At 33.9% G+C, this 19,463-nt stretch overlaps 1 protein-coding gene across 1 annotated transcript in view; it reads left to right on the top strand.

The window, feature by feature from the left end:
• The window catches only part of LOC127728254 (ubiquitin carboxyl-terminal hydrolase isozyme L5-like), a 40,647-nt gene that overhangs the window by 5,442 nt on the left and 15,742 nt on the right, over positions 1–19,463 (top strand). Inside the window, exons 2-5 of the mRNA XM_052235537.1 lie at positions 8,812–8,875; positions 10,915–11,020; positions 11,701–11,826; positions 13,521–13,582. Of these exons, the coding sequence (XP_052091497.1) occupies positions 8,812–8,875; positions 10,915–11,020; positions 11,701–11,826; positions 13,521–13,582 (358 nt within the window). The remainder of the gene's footprint in view (positions 1–8,811; positions 8,876–10,914; positions 11,021–11,700; positions 11,827–13,520; positions 13,583–19,463) is intronic.

Below are 19,463 nucleotides of genomic sequence, written 5' to 3'. Positions count from 1 at the left end.
AGAAATATCCAATAGCACAATATTGCGCAATAGCAAGAAATTGTCAATTGTACAGTATTGCGCAATAGCAAGAAATATTCAATTGCACAGTATTGTGCAAAAGAAGATACTTCGTATAAATTGCTTATTTCTTGATCAATTTCAATGGGGTTTTATTCTTGAATTCTTGGGGTTCTTTAATATGCTGAATCTAACCGTGTATTAAGTTTTTGGATTTTGGGCCCCGTTTTTAAATTGGTCCACATTGAGGTCCAAAGGGTCCAAAATTAAACTTTGTTTGATTTCATCAAAAATTAAATTATTGGGGTTCTTTGATATGCCGAATCTAACCGTGTATTTAGATTTTTAATTTTGGGTCCCGTTTTTTAAATTTGTCTACATTAAGGTCCAAAGGGTCCAAAATTAAACTTAGTTTGATTTTAACAAAAATTGAATTCTTAGGGTTCTTTGATATGCTGAATCTAAACATGTGTTTAGATTTTTGATTATGGGCCCAGTTTTCAAGTTGGTCCAAGTTGGGGTCCAAAATTAAACTTTGTTTGATTTCAACAAAAATTGAATATATGGGGTTCTTTGATATGCTGAATCTAAACATGTATTTAGATTTTAGATTTTTGGCCCAGTTTTCAAGTTGGTCCAAATTGGGGTCCAAAATTAAACTTTGTTTGATTTCAACAAAAATTGAATATATGGGGTTCTTTGATATGCTGAATCTTACCATGTATTTAGATTTTTTATTTGTGGGCCCGCTATCAAATTGGTTCATATTGAGGTCAAAAGGGTCCAAAATTAAACTTTGTTTGATTTCATCAAAAATTGAATTATTGGGGTTCTTTGATATGCCAAATCTAACTGTGTTTTTAGATTTTTAATTTAGGTACCCGTTTTTTAAATTTGTCTACATTAAGGTCCAAAGGGTCCAAAATTAAACTTAGTTTGATTTTAACAAAAATTGAATTCTTCGGGTACTTTGATATGCTGAATCTAAACATGTGTTTAGATTTTTGATTATGGGACCAGTTTTCAAGTTTGTCCAAGTTGGGGTCCAAAATTAAACTTTGTTTGATTTCAACAAAAATTGAATATATGGGGTTCTTTGATATGCTGAATCTAACCATGTATTTTGATTTTGGACATTGGACCATAATAGGTAAATTAAAAAAATTGAAGTTCTTAGACCACATTCTTTCTGTGTCAGAAACCTATGCTGTGTCAAATATTTAATCACAATCCAAATTCAGAGCTGTATCAAGCTTGAATGTTGTGTCCATACTTGCCCCAACTGTTCAGGGTTCGACCTCTGCGGTCGTATCAAGCTGCGCCCAGCGAAGCATTTTATTGAATATAAAAAAAAGGTGCGAACGTGTATTAGTCGCGAACGGACCCGATACCCTTTTTTAGTAATTAGTATTTATCTATATTTTCATTATCAGGTTGTCAAAGTTTTACCTGTATGGTCTTTTTGCCCTGGGTAATACTCTTAGAAACATGCAACACTGGGCAAAATGATTTTGTTGTTGGAGCTTATTTTTACACAGAATAATTGATAAAGACATGTTGAAGTTACATACATGTACATGTCATGTAGTATAGCTATTGTAGCTAGAAAAATACATTTTATTCAGATTAACACTGAGAGTCATTTACAAGGACAATAAAATTAATTTCTTCCTTTTCTTGAATAGTTCTTAATTTGTGTAGGGAGAATACAATAGGCCCTTTCACGGTTACTGCAGCCTAATTGAATAGGCACTGACTACGGTTACCTGCAAAAAGTAACAATAAGAAATAATTATTGTTACTTCCGAGACTAATTGCTGAGATGTATTTCCGGAGGAGAGGGACCCAATTTCATATGAAGATTACAGGTAACAATAATTTGATTTTTTATTGTTACCTGCAAAATATATAAAATATGTTTGATTTGTGACTGTGAGCAATCTCTGAAATAAATTTAAACAATTAAATTTTGATGTAAAATCATTACAATGACTAAACTTTCAGAGATATTGACCAATATGGCGTTTATTTTTGCCATAGGGGGGTCGATTAAAACAACTCACTATTCTTAAGTATGGATTCAAATGAGCAAGATGTCCAATTTGTGGTTGGTGAAAAGTTATATCTATTCAAAATTTTAATGATAAAATTCACCGAATCAAGATGCAAATTTAGTTCAATTATATAGAAGAAGCTCTTGTAAAATAAGAGCACCGTCCAAAGCAAAAAAAAGAGATCAGAAATAAAGATTTTATTTATTCTGAATAGAAATATTCATGCTCATTTGTGGCAAAAAAAATTCCTCCAAATCTGAAGGATTCCGTCCAAATCAGAGCTATGTAAACATTTGTTGCATTTCTTTGGCAGCCAAACAGGGAGAAGCGAAGACCCAACAGGGAGACTTCAGGGAGATGAAGACCCAACAGGGAGACTTCAGGGAGATGAAGCCCCAACAGGGAGACTTTAGGGAAAATTGAAGGACTGCGTTAAATACTTTTTAAGAATTAAATTTTCAAAGCATCAATATCTTTTTGTTACTTTTCAAAGCATTTGTGCATGACGACTGCTAAGGAGGTATTTCCATTCCTTGCCATGCTTGTGGTCTGAATCACATTTGTACCTAAGGACACAAATTATCAAAAAATATCATAAGGACCATATGTCTAGAAGAGCTACGGTTGTGCAGCTACACAAAAGCCTTTGTGGATTTTGCTTTTTCCACCTGTCCACAGTGGACAGTCCACCTGTGCCCACTCTAGCTATATTCTCTATTTTTTATAAAAATATTGATTACAAATGCTTATCTGCTTTTTTCAATTGATTGTACTTGCAAGTCTTTTGATTCAACAAAAGAAATTGCATGCCCACTCCTATGGGTGGGCAAAGTGGACAAGCTAGAAATTTTGCCCACCCGGTGCCCACTCCCACTGTGGGCGTGTGGACAAAGCAAAATCCACCTGAGCTGTAGTGTAGGTCTGAATGAATTGAAGTTTTTACATTACTCAAATTTGGTTGCATCTCAATGATTTTTGTCTCGCTTTGACGGAGTCAAAAAGCGAGACATAGGTACATGTATGCTGTTTCTGGCGGCGGCAGCAGCGTCAACAATGTATTAGTTTGTGATTAGGTCTAGTTCATGGTGAACCACTAGTGGTAGGTCAATGATATTTGGTATGCAGTTGTATTAGCATTGGCACATCTCATTCCAATGGAGATTATTTGGCCCCGCCCCCTCAGTCAAGGTCTATTGACTTTGAAACTTTGCTTAGTTTACATGTATTAGTTTGTGATTAGGTCAGTTTATGGGGAACCACTAGTGGTATGACAAGGATATTTGGTATGCAGTTGTATAAGCATTGGCATATCTCATTTCCATGAAGATTATTTGGCCCCGCCCCCCTCATTCATGGTCTATTGACTTTGAAACTTTTGCTTAGTTTTCATGTATTAGTTTGTGATTAGGTCAGTTTAAGGGGAACCGTTAGTGGTAGGTCAATGATAATTGGTATGCAGTTGTATAAGTATTAGCACATCTCATTTCATGGAGAATATTTGGTCCTTACCCCTCAGTCATGGTTTATTGACTTTGAAACTTTTGCTTAGTTTACATGTATGAGTTTGTGATTAGGTCAGTTTAAGATTAACCACTTATGTTAAGTCAATGATATTCTGTATGCAAATGTATTGGCATTTGCAAGTTTCATTTCCATGGAGATTATATAACCCCACCCCCTAATTATGGTTCCCTGACTTTGAAACTTTTACATAGTTTACAAGTTTATGTTTGTGTTTAGGTTTGTTTAAAGCTAAGGGAAAGACTTATGAAAAGTCAATGGTATTTGGTTTGCAGTTGTATTATCATTGGCACATCTCATTTCCATGGAGATTGTTTAGCCCTGTACAATGTACCTTCAGTCATGGTTCATTGACTTTGAATATTTGCATAACTTACATGTTAAAGTATTGCTATTTTAATTTCAACATTTGCATTATCAAAATAACAAATAGGCGAGACATATCTCTGTGTAAACAGTTTATTTAAACAAAAGTATGTTTTGAATGGCTTACAATTGTGTTTAATAACAGTAAATAAAGCAAGAACCCTTCAAAAAATATTAATAATCAATTGATGTTAAAGCAAGTTTAAATATCTAGTTTCACTGTCTTTCATTGCCAAGATCATAATAAAAAAATATGTTCTTTAAATTATTTTTGATATGAACAAAAAAAAAACCTTTATGTCACTTGTTGAAAATGTATAGTAAAACTCTGTTAATTTCAAATCTTGTGCGATTGTTTGCAGTATTTTCATGGAGAATGCAGTTTTCCAGCATCAAGTAGATGTTGGAAATGCATATAAATGATTCTAGAACACTTCACGAGTGTTGAAATGTGACAAAATCACAAAAAGTAACATCGAAGAGGTTGTATTTGTCATTACAAGAAATCGAATAAGAATGTGTAAATCGTAAACAATTCGGTGCAAGACGCGGTGGAAATTCATACTTAATAGTTTAATAGTTTACAAAAACTTACGACTTTGGAAGTAAAATAGTGCCGTCCTTTAGCGAATTAATGTTATAGTATCCATCAAAATATTGTTTAAAGGACCTTTAGCGGAAACAAAGCACATACAGCAGTCTATAACACCAAATCCTGAACGAAAAACTGACTACGTTTTTTAGTTTATACATGGTTGTGCTGGTTCCCGGCAGACTACTTAACTTGTACGAAGATAAAATACAAGCGGATTCCAGTTTACATTATGCAACATTTGAAAAGAAATGAGATGATGCATCAAATTTTGATATCTATCAGTGAATATAAGATATCAAAATTAAAATTGCATATTAATATGGATTAGGTAAATGATAAGAGTTTTGAAAAGAAAAAGGGGCGCCCTCTACTATTTCAATAACAAAGATGGCAGAAAATAAACAAACATCGCAAAATCAAGTTTTTTTCTTGTTTCTTACCTATAGTACATCCTGTCAAGCAATTTTAATGTTGGAGTATAATACTGCGGACAACTCAGTTCAGAATTCAGGGATAACATGTTTTGTATTTCGTCGACAATTGGGGCGTTTATGTTTGGATAGAGAATTTTTCAGAAATCATGAGGGGACATTGGGGAATTTTACTGAAAATCGAGGGCAACATAGACTTCTCCCTTGAGCTTCTCTAGAGAGAAGTGGGGAGTCCTAGGGCGCTCACTTGCATGGTGTGGTGACCCCTGGGAGAAATGGATCAACCATTTTTTTCATGGGAAATGTTAAATAAAACGGATTTCGCAGAAGAAGGACATAGCAGAGTGGAACTGCTTAGTGTGTGGTATATATGAATCTATAATTTGCTACAGATGTCTGGAGTGGTACCACCTAAAATGTGTTGGCCTCAAAATGTCACATAAGGCTACATTCTGGATGTGCAGGAAGTGCAACCAAAATAATTAGCTATAATACTTCTTATTACGTATAAATGTTTAAAGTATCATTGCTATGTTCATTAAATAATTTTCTATTTATATAAATTTTTTTAAATATGTAAACCAAAGTATATGGGGCAATGACACGAAGACAGTACAAAGTATACCGATGCTACACATAAAAAAGACTTAATTTGCAAATGTAAAAATTTTGCAATCAAGGCCAAAATAAATAAATTGTGTGTTTGTGGTCTTCTGACCCGACCTCCATTTCAGACGCCGACCCTAAATATTTTATTGACGACTATAAAAAGAAATTTAAAAAGACTGGATTTTTCGGTCTTTCTGGATTCGATTATCATTTTAGAATACTATTGATCTACAAAGTGTTTGATAGTTACGACAAATATGCATTAGTAAAGCGTATCAAGAACCAAGATTTTAAATAAACAAGCATGACTTGTTGTAGCTGCGGAACCTAGCTCGTAGGTTCTTGTGATATATTTTGACAATATGCGGACCATCCGCACAAATCAAAAAACATAATAAAGACCATTAGAGTAACGGTTCCGCAGCTAGGCTTGTCGACAATCTTGCCGCTTATTATCTGTCAAATATGCGAAATGTGATAATGATAAATCCTTGCATGGATGCAAAAGTTAGAATCGTTCCAGGTTAGACAGGCGGTATCTGTCGGTGAACAGGTTTAGACTTTAGAGTGTAATCTGCTAAAGCCAATCAAGCTATTGTTGTACCGAATTGAGCTCAGGACGCAACATAAATGGCTGTCAATGCCTTTGAGCAGTTGAGTTAATGATGGCAGGGTACTGACAATGTGTAACAAGAAAGAGAAAAAAAGAAGCTTTCCCTAGTAGGCAGACATGGTGTTTGATTCATGTTCATTTGTAAATGAATCTGCCCAGGCACCATGTCAACCTTTATTCTTTTCATATTTTTTCTCTGGCTGGTCCCATAACAATGTATATTTGTTTCTGCAATTTATTTGACCAATATATTAAGACAAAGATTTCTCATTCTCACTCTTCTCAAAACCTGGAGTTTTGATATTGTCAGAACCACCCACTCTTCAAAATCACATTCTGTCTAACATCAAAACACATCTTTATATATTAAAAATAGAGGGTCAAGGGCAGAGTATTACTCCTCGAAACCTCATAATCAACCTCTACTTAGCATCAGTTCACAATGTTTTCAAGGGGTAATAATCTGCTCCCATATGTACCCTGTGTGTCATTTACATCATAAGGTTCAACAAGGCCCTACATAATAACCCACCATGATTTTTCACTGCCAATTTTTGGTTTGAGATAATTCATCGGCAAGAACATGTTCCCTATTTTGACCCATGATATGCATAAAATTTGCATTAAAGTTTATTTTCATATTTCTGACACAGAACTAATACAGAAAATTAAAAATGCTGTAGATTTAAGTATTATTCTAAATATTAAAGAATCAGGCAAAGGGTAGCACGCCCATACATCAATGATTTGATTTGGAACCTTTTTTATACGACCGCAAACAAATTTTGGGGTCGTATATTGCTATCACATTGTCGTCCGAAGACATTTGGTTTCCAGACAATAACTTTAGTTTAAGTGTATGAATCTCTATGAAATTTAAGCAAAAGGTTCAAAACCACAAAAGGAAGGTTGGGATTGTTTTTGAGGTGATGGTCCCAACCGTTTAGGAATTAGGGGCCAAAAAGGATCTAAAACAAGCATTTTTCTAGTTTCAGGACAATAACTTGTGTATAAGTATTTTGATTGCTCTGAAATTGTACCTCAAGTAGAAGGTTGGGATTCATTTTGGGGGTAAATTGCCCAAACCGTTCAGGAATTAGGGGCCAAAAAGGATCTAAAACAAGCATTTTTCTAGTTTTCAGACAATAACTTGTGTTTAAGTGTATTGATGTCTCTTAAATTGTACCACATTTTACAAAAAGAAAATTTCTTCAAATGTTATTTTTTTGGAAAGGGGGGGGGGGGTGTAATCTTTTCCTCAAGATTTAAGAAATTAAAAAGAAAATTTCTTCAAATATAATTTTTTTGGGAAAGGGGGGGTTGGTTGGTTGGTTATCAATATTTTTTCCTCAAGATTTAAGAAATTGTCAATTTTCCAAAGAAAAATTGGGGGTCACAATTTATTTGCTAATTCTTTGTATATATATAGTCTGAAAACAGATTTACTTAGTATTGCGCAGTTTATTGCACAAAAGCAAGAAATCTTCAATTGAATATATATATATAAATTCAAATCATATAACCAATTTCAAGTTCTTTGACTACATTTATTCTGTGTCAGAAACCTATAATGTGTCAAATATTTAATAACAATCCAAATTCAGACCTGTATCAAGCTTGAATATTGTGTCTATTTTTGCTCCAACTGTTCAGGGTTGGACCTCTGTGGTCGTATTCAGCTGTGCTCGGCAAAGCAGTTTATTTTCTGTTGTCAACATGGAATAAAAATAAAATGTTTTCATTAAATAAAATGTTTTACCTACCTACCCTACCTAATATTTTTGGAGGTGAAATAGGAAACACACAATTTATTTATTTTGGCCTAACATAACTGCAGGTAACAATAAAAATTATTTTATTGTTACAGTCCAATTCCGTATGAAATTGGGTCCCTCTCTCGAAATCCATTTCGGCAATTAGTTTCGGAAGTAACAATAATTATTTCTTATTATTACTTTTTGTGGGTAACCGTAGCCAGTGCCTATTGAATAAGGGTCAGATATTCATAATGGAGGTAAAAATGGTTTGAAAAATACGGGAAAACATCATTGAAACAGAACAGTTGCTTGGAAACATGCATAGGATTTCCTTTACTTTCATACTATTTCTACCTCTATCCAAAAAATCTTCCCCAATTCTATATAGTTTCAATAACTGTGAAGTCGCCTATTAGAATTTGCAAATTTTTGAGTCTCACTAATTAGCCACAAGTAGCAACGAGAAGACTAATTTAGCACAAGAAAACAAATTTAGCATCAAGAAATATGACAATTAATTATTTCAAATAAATAAGTATTTTAAAAAAAATGCATTAAATGCTGTTTAAATATAGTGTATTAAAGTGGTTTTCATAATTTCATTATATACTAATATATGAAGAAATTAAAGATAAGTGTTTAAGATTTTTTGGGCCAAAATTATGATTTAGTGAACCAACTTGGTTGCAGAAGTAAATACATACATACATGTGTAAGGTTGTCAAAAGGGACAAGTGTTAATCCTGAACATTGTTGCAAGAAGGTACATCAATCTATTGTAAGATTTTCAGTTCATAGTATATAATTTTGTTATATAAATGAATTGATTCAAACCAAAAGTTTCCTAATCTTTTTTTTTTTATAGGCTGCAAAGGTGTTCAAGTGGAGGAAATATGGAGTTTAGATCCTGACAGCTTTACAAACTTGAAGTAAGTTAAACAAAACAGGGTTCTTACTAAGTCAAGCTATGAGTCCTGGACTAATGAAAATTAAACTCATATCCATTAAAGACCAAATAAGAAAGATGTAAACAATTTCAGGTAACCTCACAGCTTTTAACAATGAGAAAAACCCATACCATATAGTAATCTTTGAAAGGATCTAGAATGATAAAATGAAGCAATTCAAAAGAGAAAACCAATCTCCTGAATCATACTACATTTGTTCAACAATAAACAAAAAAACAGTAATGACCAAATGGCATCCAACAACAACCACTGGAAATACTTATGAATAATGTGTTGATTTGGAATATACCTTACTATACAAAGGGTTTACAGTTTTTGTCGCGCCTGTGACAAAAGGCGCATAAATCGTGACATAGGGATTGCTTCTCTGGCGAAGACAATGATGACATCAACAATTGTTTAAGTTTTTTGCTTACAGTGGTAAGTTAGTTTGATAGGAACAACTTGTGATAGATCAATGATATTTTGTATGAAGTTGCATTATTATCAGTACATATCAGTTTGATAACTATTTTGAGGTCCTACCCCCTAGGTCATGGTGCAGTGACTTTGAATTAATGAGCAATTTTCAATGTAAAGTTTTCTGCTTTAGTTAGTTTGATAGGAACTGCTTACAATAGACAATTATATATATTTTCTATCAAGTTACATTACTGTCTGTACATCTCAGTTTGTTGACCATTTCAAGGCACTGCTCTCTGGTCTATGGTCCAGGGACTTTGAATTAATTGGCAATATTGCTGTCCATCTGTGTCTTTTTCTGAATGTTATGCCAACAGATAAGACATATTTCTGTGTCAACAGTTTATTGATTTTGAGATAGTTATGGCAAAGTCAATTCCACAGCAGGTGAAATTAGGGAAACTTTTGGTTGCTAGAGGTACTCTTAAATTTTCTAAATAATATACATAATATACTAAATCTTGACACAATTTTGGGGGTATTGACCTTATTAGCGATAAGGAGAAATGAAGGTACTTTATAAATTACTGTGGATTCAATATTATTTGTGTGGTACCAATTTTCTTTGATTTCGTGAATATAGGTAAACCACAACTTATAATGTGCAAAGAGGTACAATTTTGCTTTTGGCGTCTATGCATACATTAGCAAATTCACGAAATCATATAGCCATGAAAAATAAGAATCCATGAAAAATAAATGAATCTACAGTATCCAAATTTAGTTCTGTAGGATGAACATAGGGTAGCAGAGGCAATCTATGAAGTTTCGTTTTCTGAAACTGTTAAGAGGAATTATTATATTTAAGAAACTTAAGGGGATTGAATATTATAAAAACACCCACAAAGGATCTCATTGAAAGTTGGTTGGATGGCAAATTTGGCAGTATTTTAGAGATAACTGTATTGTATTTGAAGCTTTGCGGACGTCCATCGGTAGTTTTACTGTCGCAAATTTAGTTTACCTGGCGACGCGTAGCGGAGACAGGTAATCAGTTATTTGTGACAGTAAAACTACCGATGGACGTCCGCAAAGCTTCAAATACAATACAATTATCTCTATTCTAATGCAAAATAAAAAAATCATTCAGTTTTAGTCATTATTATAGTGTAAATTTTCATTAAACGAAAATTCCGCGAAATGATGTTATCTTCTTTGGCGCCTAAACTAGGTGACGTCATAAGTATGCTTCCGGCATCACACGTAAACACCGGCCGTTTTCTGTCTTCTTGTCCGCTTCAAAATGTAATAAAATTTGATAAAAAGAAGATTTCTAGGTGCAAAATGTGAGTTTTTTTGCTTATTATTGGTGAAATTACATGTCAATACATTCCAGAATTCAAAATGTCGGCTTCCTTAGTTACAGACAGGGAGATAGAGAATTTTACGCTTATTGTCATCCAATCAGAACCACTGATACAAAATAACTGCATTAGAATTGTGATTCTGTGGCTTCTGTAATTTTATTACCTACATGTATGTAAGTTGATGATTTAAACATAATACAATGTTTTCATTAGTATATTTTGCATTTCTAGACCAGTTCATGGGTTAGTTTTTCTGTTTAAATGGCAACCAGAGTCAGAACCACAAGGAACTATAGTACAGGATAGTAGACTAGAAAAAATTTTCTTTGCCAAACAGGTTAGTGTAGTTATCTATCATCATTATACAATGAATATGAAGTAGGGGTTGTAACTGCCAGAATTTGTGTCACAGATGTGTCTATCTACACTTTTTCAAAATGTCGGTATCTACACATGGAAAAAACTTTAAAAAGACAACTGTTTGTGATGAAAGGAAAATGAGATAATTCTTGTCTTTTGCGGAGAAAATATGTGTCCAATCTCAAATAGCCAACTTTAATTTATCAAATCCTAAATTCATTTCAAATAACCACTAACATGACTAAAGTCCTTCAGTTATGCAGTAAGACTTGAAATGTATACTACACACTAAATCTCTTTACAAATCTAGTTCTTGATAAGTTCAATCTTTTTGGAAAAAGAGGCACATCCTTGAAAACATACAATGTAAAAATGTAACATTTACAATTCATATTGAATTTTTTTTGTTCAATGTAAGATGAATTATAATTTTGTTAGGTTGTTGTCCTTTAAATCAGAATTAGATGTGTTTACTACCTTGAAAGAATAACAGTTGTCAAGAAAAGCCAATTACATCATGAACCAGGAAATTAATGACCTGTTGAACTAAATTGACCAGTTGGTTTCTATATTAATGAAAGCTTTTTTGTCACCTTATAAAATGTTAACAATCTAATTCGTTTCAAACACTTTGCTAAGTACTGATCAATATTCCAGGTTATAAATAATGCATGTGCAACACAAGCCATTCTGAGTATACTGCTGAATTGTGAGCCAGAAGCTTTAGAACTTGGAGAAACATTAACTGGTTTTAAAGAATTTGTACAGAGTTTTGAACCTGGAGTAAGTAAGACCTTTATACTGTTAAATATGATAATCTTAGTAAAAATGTACTTAAATGAATAACAGAGTTAAAAAGAACAACAGGATAGTAAAAATGAGTGTGTAAGAACTACTGGTATTTGAATCATGGTGAAAGTAAGAACCATACAGTCTGCACCGTTAGCCACTAGTCTGATGCCTGATTAGTAAATTTTTGTGCGGACTAGGAAGTATTTTCAAAACTTTGCTAGACACATTCAAGGCTCGACATTACCGCTTGTCCGATTGGCCGGGACAAGTGGACACAGACGTCGGGCAAGTAGATTCACCATACTACTTGTCCGAAGGGACAAGTGAAAAATCGATGTCAGATATAAAATATATCAAATTCAAGACTTATAAATTCCCAAAATATTGAAAGATTCTTTTAATGATGATACGAAATGAAATATATTCATTGATTGAACATGCTGGCAGCGGCTGACCAGGGGAATATAAGTAAGGGGGAAGGAAACCAATGTTAATATGCTGGGAAGATTTCATTCGAAACCTCTCAGGGAGAAGCGTTTATATCGAAAGGATAAATCCCGAGAGATCCTGGTCACTGGAATCGCGATCTCTAACATGTTTTAATCAGTTGAAATTCACAAGGTGGCCAGGTGTTTGAATGGGACAAATGCTATGAATTTCACTAATACATTGATGATAGGAACCATATCTTGTATATAAACCTTTTAAATTTATTGATGGTAGCAAAACAAGCTTTTATAATTTTATCTTGATTTTTAAATACATTGATACAAAAAAATTGTTTATGAAGTACATAAAACATTCTACTGAGAAAATCTGCCTTTTTAGATTTTATTATAAAGCAAAATCAAATGAAACATACTTTAATTATAAATAAAACTGAGGTACTTGTATTAGTGAATTTGTATTAAAAAGTTCCCTGTAAATATGCCATGCATGACACTTTTATTGTTTATTTATATGTTCTGTACATATGTTGGAAAAAAACGTTTTTATTCTTTAAAATTTTAAAGTTAAGGTAAAACTCCATATGGAGGTGGGCCTACATTTGTAATTAAAGTGATGATGATTTAATGAACGACACATGATAGTGACATTGAGTCAGATAGCTCAGTCTGAAATAATAAAATGAAGTTTGATGTGGTATTCTTTATTTAGTTACAAACAAATTCATATAGCATAGCAAATTGCTCCCTGGCTTCATTAGGTACGATCAAAGCTCAAGTGGTATTGGTGCATACCTTCGATATGTAAGATTTTCAATTTTGAATTTGGACAAGTGAGTTAAGAGTTCGGACAAGTTGATTTTCTTACAACTTGTCCGAAGGGACAAGTTAGAAAAAATGATAATGTAGAGGCCTGACATTACCGGTAGAAAAATTTCAGAATATTGGTTTTCAGACTAAAAGATTTTGGTGCAGACTGACTATACATTAGGTCAAGATCACATGTAATATTAGATAACTTTCAGGCATTGTATTCATTTTTCAGATTATCTTTAGACTTTTCAAAAATTATTATTGTATTGTAATAGTGTGAAGCCGTTAGAATGCCGAGTTCAACAGTTAATTTCACACCATGACCTGAAACATAATAAGCATTGAAAAAAAATGTGTTGATAAGGCAGGTTCTTAAATTCTGTGTATGAATGTAATAATTTGTCATGTTTTTTTTTTTAATTTTAGTTAAGGGGTTTAACGCTGAGCAATTCTGATGTCATTAGACAAGTCCACAATAGTTTTTCAAGGTAAGAACAATCACAGGTTCTGAAACAAAGGTAGGCATTGTAGATTGGTTTTATTGTCTCGCCTTGACGGAGTCAAAATGCGAGACATAGGTATGCTGTTGCTGTCAACAATGTATTAGTTTGTGATTAGGTCTAGTTCATGGTGAACCACTAGTGGTAGGTCAATGATATTTGGCATGCAGTTGAATTAGCATTGGCACATCTCATTACCATGGAGATTATTTGGCCCCGCCCCCTCAGTCAAGGTCTATTGACTTTGAAACTTTTCATAGTTTACATGTATTAGTTTGTGATTAGGTCAATTTATGGGGAACCACTAGTGGTAGGTCAATGATATTATGTATGCAGTTGTATAAGCATTGGCATATCTCATTTCCATGGAGATTATTTGGCTCCGCCCCCTTAGTCATGGTCTATAGACTTTGAAAATTTTGCTAAGTTAACATGTACTAGTTTGTGATTAGGTCAGTTCAAGGGGAACCATTAGTGGTAGGCCAATGTTAGTTGGTGTTCAGTTGTATAGGCATTAGCACATCTCATTTCCATGGAGAATATTTGGCCCCGCCCCCTCAGTCATGGTCTATTTACTTTGAAACTTTTGCTTAGTTTACATGTATTAGTTTGTGATTAGATCAGTTTAAGATGAACTGCTAATGTTAAGTTAATGATATTTGGTATGCAAATTTATTGGCATTTGCAAGTATCTTTTCCATGGAGATTATATAGCCCCACCCCTGATCATGGTTCATTGACTTTGAAACTTTAACATAGTTTATAAGTTAATGTTTGTGTTTAGGTTTGTTTAAAGGGAATGACTTATGATATGTCAATGGTATTTAGTATGCAGTTGTATTAGCATTGGCACATCTCATTCCATGGAGATTGTTTAGCCATGTACCTTCAGTCATGGTTCATCGACTTTGAATATTTTCATAACTTACATGTTAAAGTATTGCTATTTTAATTTCAACATTTGCATTATCAAAATTTCAAAAAGGCGAGACATATCTCTGTGATAACAGTTTTTATCTATTCTTTAAACAAAGTATATTCTGTAACAGTTGAATTTTTGTCGAGCCTGTGACTTGTGTTGCAGAAAGCATGACATAGGGATAGTGATCCAGCGGCGGCGTTAACTAACTTCTTAAAAGCTTATTATTTCAGAAGGTAGAATACCTGGATGCTTCATACTTTGTATATGAAGTTTCCGTATGTCATATGTCCATTGTCCTTAACCTCATTTTCATGGTTCATTGACTACTTGAAAAAAAGTTAAGATTTTTTGTAATGTTAATTTCTCTCTTATGAGTAATAGGATAACTATATTTGGTATATGCGTACCTTGCAAGGTCCTCATGGCTGAAAGCCTGTTTTCACTTGACCTCGACCTCATTTCATGGATCAGTAAACAAGGTAAGGTTTTCGTGGTCAAGTCTATATCTCAGATACTATATGCAATAGGTCTACTATATTTGGTGTATGGAATGATTCTAAGGTGTATATGTCTGTCTGGCACGTATCATCTGACCTTCACCTCATTTTCATGGTTCATTGGTCAATATTCCGTTTTCCTGGTTAACTTTGTTTCTTAGATACTATAAGCAATAGGTCAACTATATTTGATGCATGGAATGATTTTAAGGTGTACATGTCTGTCTGGCAGGGTTCATCTGACCTTGACCTCATTTTCATACTTCATTGGTCAATATATAATTTCCATGGTTTGATCTGTTTCTTTTATACTATAAGCAATAGGTCATCTATATTCGGTGTATGGAATGATTGTATTAAAGGTGTACAAGTATTTCAGGCTTGGTTTATCTGACCTTGACCTCATTTTCTTGGATCTAAATGTTAATGTGATACTTGTAGAAAAACTTTATATTTAGGACTATCAACATAAGATCAATGGTCAGTGTAGAAGGTGAGACATTTCAGCGTGTGCACTCTTGTGTAAAGTTAAAGAAGTTATCAAGCTTTAGAATTGGAATTTTTCAGAACAAAACAAAATTGTGTGAATGAAACAAGAAACAAATATATAAATTTGACATGCAGAATATAATTCTTTACTTTTGGGTTTTGCTAGCAGTTCAGGAACTTCTTAACCTTCTGGCAGTCAGAGCTCTGACATAAACAAGTCAGAAAAAAATGACTTCTTCCAGTCAGAAAGTGTTCTGAAATTCTGACCTGTACGAGTCAGTTTTTATACGACCGCAAAAAATTTTTTGGGATCGTATAATGGTAGGTTGTCGTCTGCGTCGTCGTCAGAAGACGCATTGTTTTCCAGACAATAACTTTAGTTTAAGTGAATGGATCTCTATGAAATTTTTTAAGAAGGTTCAATATCACAAAAGGAAGGTTGGGATGGATTTTGGGGATGATGGTCCCAACTGTTTAGGAATTAGGGGCCCAAAACAAGCATTTTTCTAGTTTCAGGATAATAACTTGTGTATAAGTATTTCGATTGCTCTGAAATTGTACCACAAAGTTTAATACCACAAGTAGAAGGTTGGGATTCATATTAGGGGTTATGGGGGCCAACAGTTTAGGAATTAAGGGCCAAAAAGGGGCCAAAAACAAGCATTTTTCTAGTTTCCAGACAATAACTTGTGTGTAAGTGTATGGAACTCTCTGACATTGTACCACAAGGTTCCATATAACAAAGGGAAGGCTGGGATTGAGTTTGGGGTTAATTGCCTCAAACATGTAGGAATTAGGGGCCAAAAACAAGCATTTTTCTAGTTTTCAGACAATCACTTGTGTGTAAGTGTATGGATCTCTCTTGAATTGTACTACAAGGTTCCATACTACAAAGGAAAGCCTGGGATTGAGTTTGGGGTTATTGCTCCAAGGGGGGTTTCAAAAAGTTGGGGGGGGGGGGGGAGAATTTTTTCCCCAATTTTTTAAGGGATCCATATTTTTTTTTCAAAATTTTTTAAATTTCAAATTTTGAAAAATTTCAAGAAGAAATCTTCAGTTGCACAGTATTGCGCAATGGATTTATTAGAACTTTGACCACATTTATTTAGTGTCAGAAACCTATATTATGTCAAAAATTTGATCACAATCCAAATTCAGACAGTAACAAGCTTGAATACTGTGTCCAAATTTGCCCAACTGTTCAGGGTTCGACCTCTGCAGTCGTATCAGGCTGCGCTCAGCGAAGCATTTTATTGTTTTCGTAGTTTTCCATCGAATCCGTCAAACCAGAAGTTATTTTGAAATTGCCGCCAATCTACGTCACATACGATCAAGTGGTTTTTTTGCGAGAGTTCACGTGATTGAAAGTCGTTGTTTTGGAAGTGTCGCAAAAGTAAAGTCACTGAGTACTTTATTGATTATTTATGTTTTTTAGTGAAAATCTCAGAAGGTTAATACATATAGCCTCCGTATTGTTATGGCCATTTTTATTTTTTGCATGTTAAGGAGTTCCATGCTAGTGATTTTTTTGCTGTTTCATGAAGGTGCGTGACCTGTAAATACGGGCGCGTGGTCATTGAGATGACCTGGTGTTTGACAATTCTGACTTATTCACGTCAGAAAATGTTGTTATTGTAATGAATTGTTATTTTCGGGAGATAACTCGTGTTGTCTTAAACAGGATTAACCTTATTTTCTAATTCTAAAAGTAAACTATTTACTTCGAGCACACGTTCTGACCATCATTACGTAATTTTTCTATTTTAAAACTAAATCATGAATTAATTTTTTTAACCTTTCTGAGGTGATTTATATCTTCTTTTTTTTCGTTTCTCTTTATGCCACTGTCACTATGAGAAAATCGATCATTGACATTAGAAATATTGATCTACAACTTTTAATGATATTGAAACGAAAACGGGAATAAAAAAGAAAAAGGAAAGGAGGGGTTAACTATAAAACCCTATAGTCTTTTTTAAACTTTTTAAGTGATTATAACGAGAAAAATAAGTGATTCATACACAGCCTGACAGGTTCTCCAATTATAATCATGGGACATGTAAAAAAATAAATGAAATGAAGGGTGTTTCCAGGGGTTACTCCCACCCCTTGCCATTTGAGAATGTTTGTATATCTTGTAAACAGCCAAAATCCCCACTCCTAAACCATATATATTCCTGTTCGTAATGTCAAATTGAATTGAATGAGATACTAGGACTAGGTTTGTCTCCAGGGGTAATTCCCACCCCTTGCCATTTGATAATGTCTGTATATCTTGTAAACGGTCAAGATCCCCACCCCTAAACCATATATATTCCTGTTTGTAATGTCAAATTGAATTGAATGAGATACTGGGGGAGTCTCCAGGGGTAACCCCGCCCCTTGCCATTTAAGTATGTTCTTATAACTTGCAAACGGTCAAGATCCCCACCCCTAAACCATATATATTCCTGTTTGTAATGTCAAATTGAATTGAATGAGATACTGGGGGAGTCTCCAGGGGTAACCCCCACCCCTTGCCATTTGAGAATGATTGTATAGCATGTAAACCGTCAAGATCCCCACCCCTAAACCATATATATTCCTGTTTGTAATGTCAAATTGAATTGATTGAGATACTGGGTTTGTCTCCAGGTGTAACCCCACCCCCTGCCATTTGAGAATGTTCTTATAACTTGTAAACGGTCAAGATCCCCACCCCTAAACCATATACATTCCTGTTTGTAATGTCAAATTGAATTGAATGCGATACTGGGGGAGTCTCTAGGGGTAACCCCCACCCCTTGCCATTTGACAATGTCTGTATATCTTGTTAATGGTCAAGATCCCCACCCCTTAACCATATATATTCCTGTTTGTAATGTCAAATTGAATTGATTGAGATACTGTGGGAGTCTCATGGGGTAATCCCCACCCCTTGTCATTTAAGAATGTTTGTATATCTTGTAAACGGTCAAGATCCCAACCCCTAAACCATATATTTCCTGGGCTGCTTATATTGAGTTCACACATGCATCACATCTTATTTATTTCATGACATACCGTGGTATTTGTTTTTCTTTGAAATTTATACATCTATAATTCTAATCTGAAATTAATAACGGACCACAGATGCTTAGCCACATGAAGTATTTACCTCTTATTTGAAAGACAGATAGTCTTTGTTTCCTCAGAATTTAGAAGAAAATTGGAAGTCAATATTCTGACCTAAAAAAGTCAGAATGTTCTGACTTATTAAGGTCAGAAAAACTCAGAATGTTCTAAACAAAACTGACTTGTTTATATTTTTTCACATAAACCTGATAAATACATTTATCATATATTTGATGCTATATACAGCAATTTTGTATATCTAATGAAGATTCTTTTTGCCAGTCTATATCACCTACCCTGTATCGCATACTTGAAATATGACGTCCAGTTGCTGTATTTCATGGCATGATACGAAATGTAACCTCATTTAGTTTAAATTTCTGAAAATTACTTGCTTAAGAAAATGGGTAATTTATGACACTGCTTCAGATTAAAAATTTTCATTTTGGAAAATGATCAAAATACCAATGAATACTCTCTCCACAAGTTTTTTGTGCTTAGAGGTACATATATCATTACAATCGAAGGTGGGTCCACAAAAAAAGAGTCTTATCATCCCAAATGGTAAAATTAGCGACTCAATTTTTTCAGATTTCATGAACAAAATTTAATTATTTAGGTGAAAAGGAGGCGGAACATTCACTGCATATCCCTCGAAACAACAACTGATAATACTTCTTTCCGGATTTTCTGTGATACCTTTGTAAATGATTACAAAAATGTATTTGGAACTGTTACCAGAATATTTATTTTCATGCCAGATAACACAAGATTATTTATTTTTATCTAAATAGGGGCCTGAATATTTATTTCTAAAATCTGCCAGGCCCCCACCTCAGAATCAAACGATTGTCCTCTTACATATAAT

The sequence above is a fragment of the Mytilus californianus genome, unplaced genomic scaffold (assembly GCF_021869535.1).
Source record: "Mytilus californianus isolate M0D057914Y unplaced genomic scaffold, xbMytCali1.0.p SCAF_2, whole genome shotgun sequence".
Taxonomy (NCBI): Eukaryota; Metazoa; Mollusca; class Bivalvia; order Mytilida; family Mytilidae; genus Mytilus; species Mytilus californianus.
Note: the sequence above shows the minus strand (reverse complement) of the source record. Positions and strands in the feature narration are given on the sequence as shown.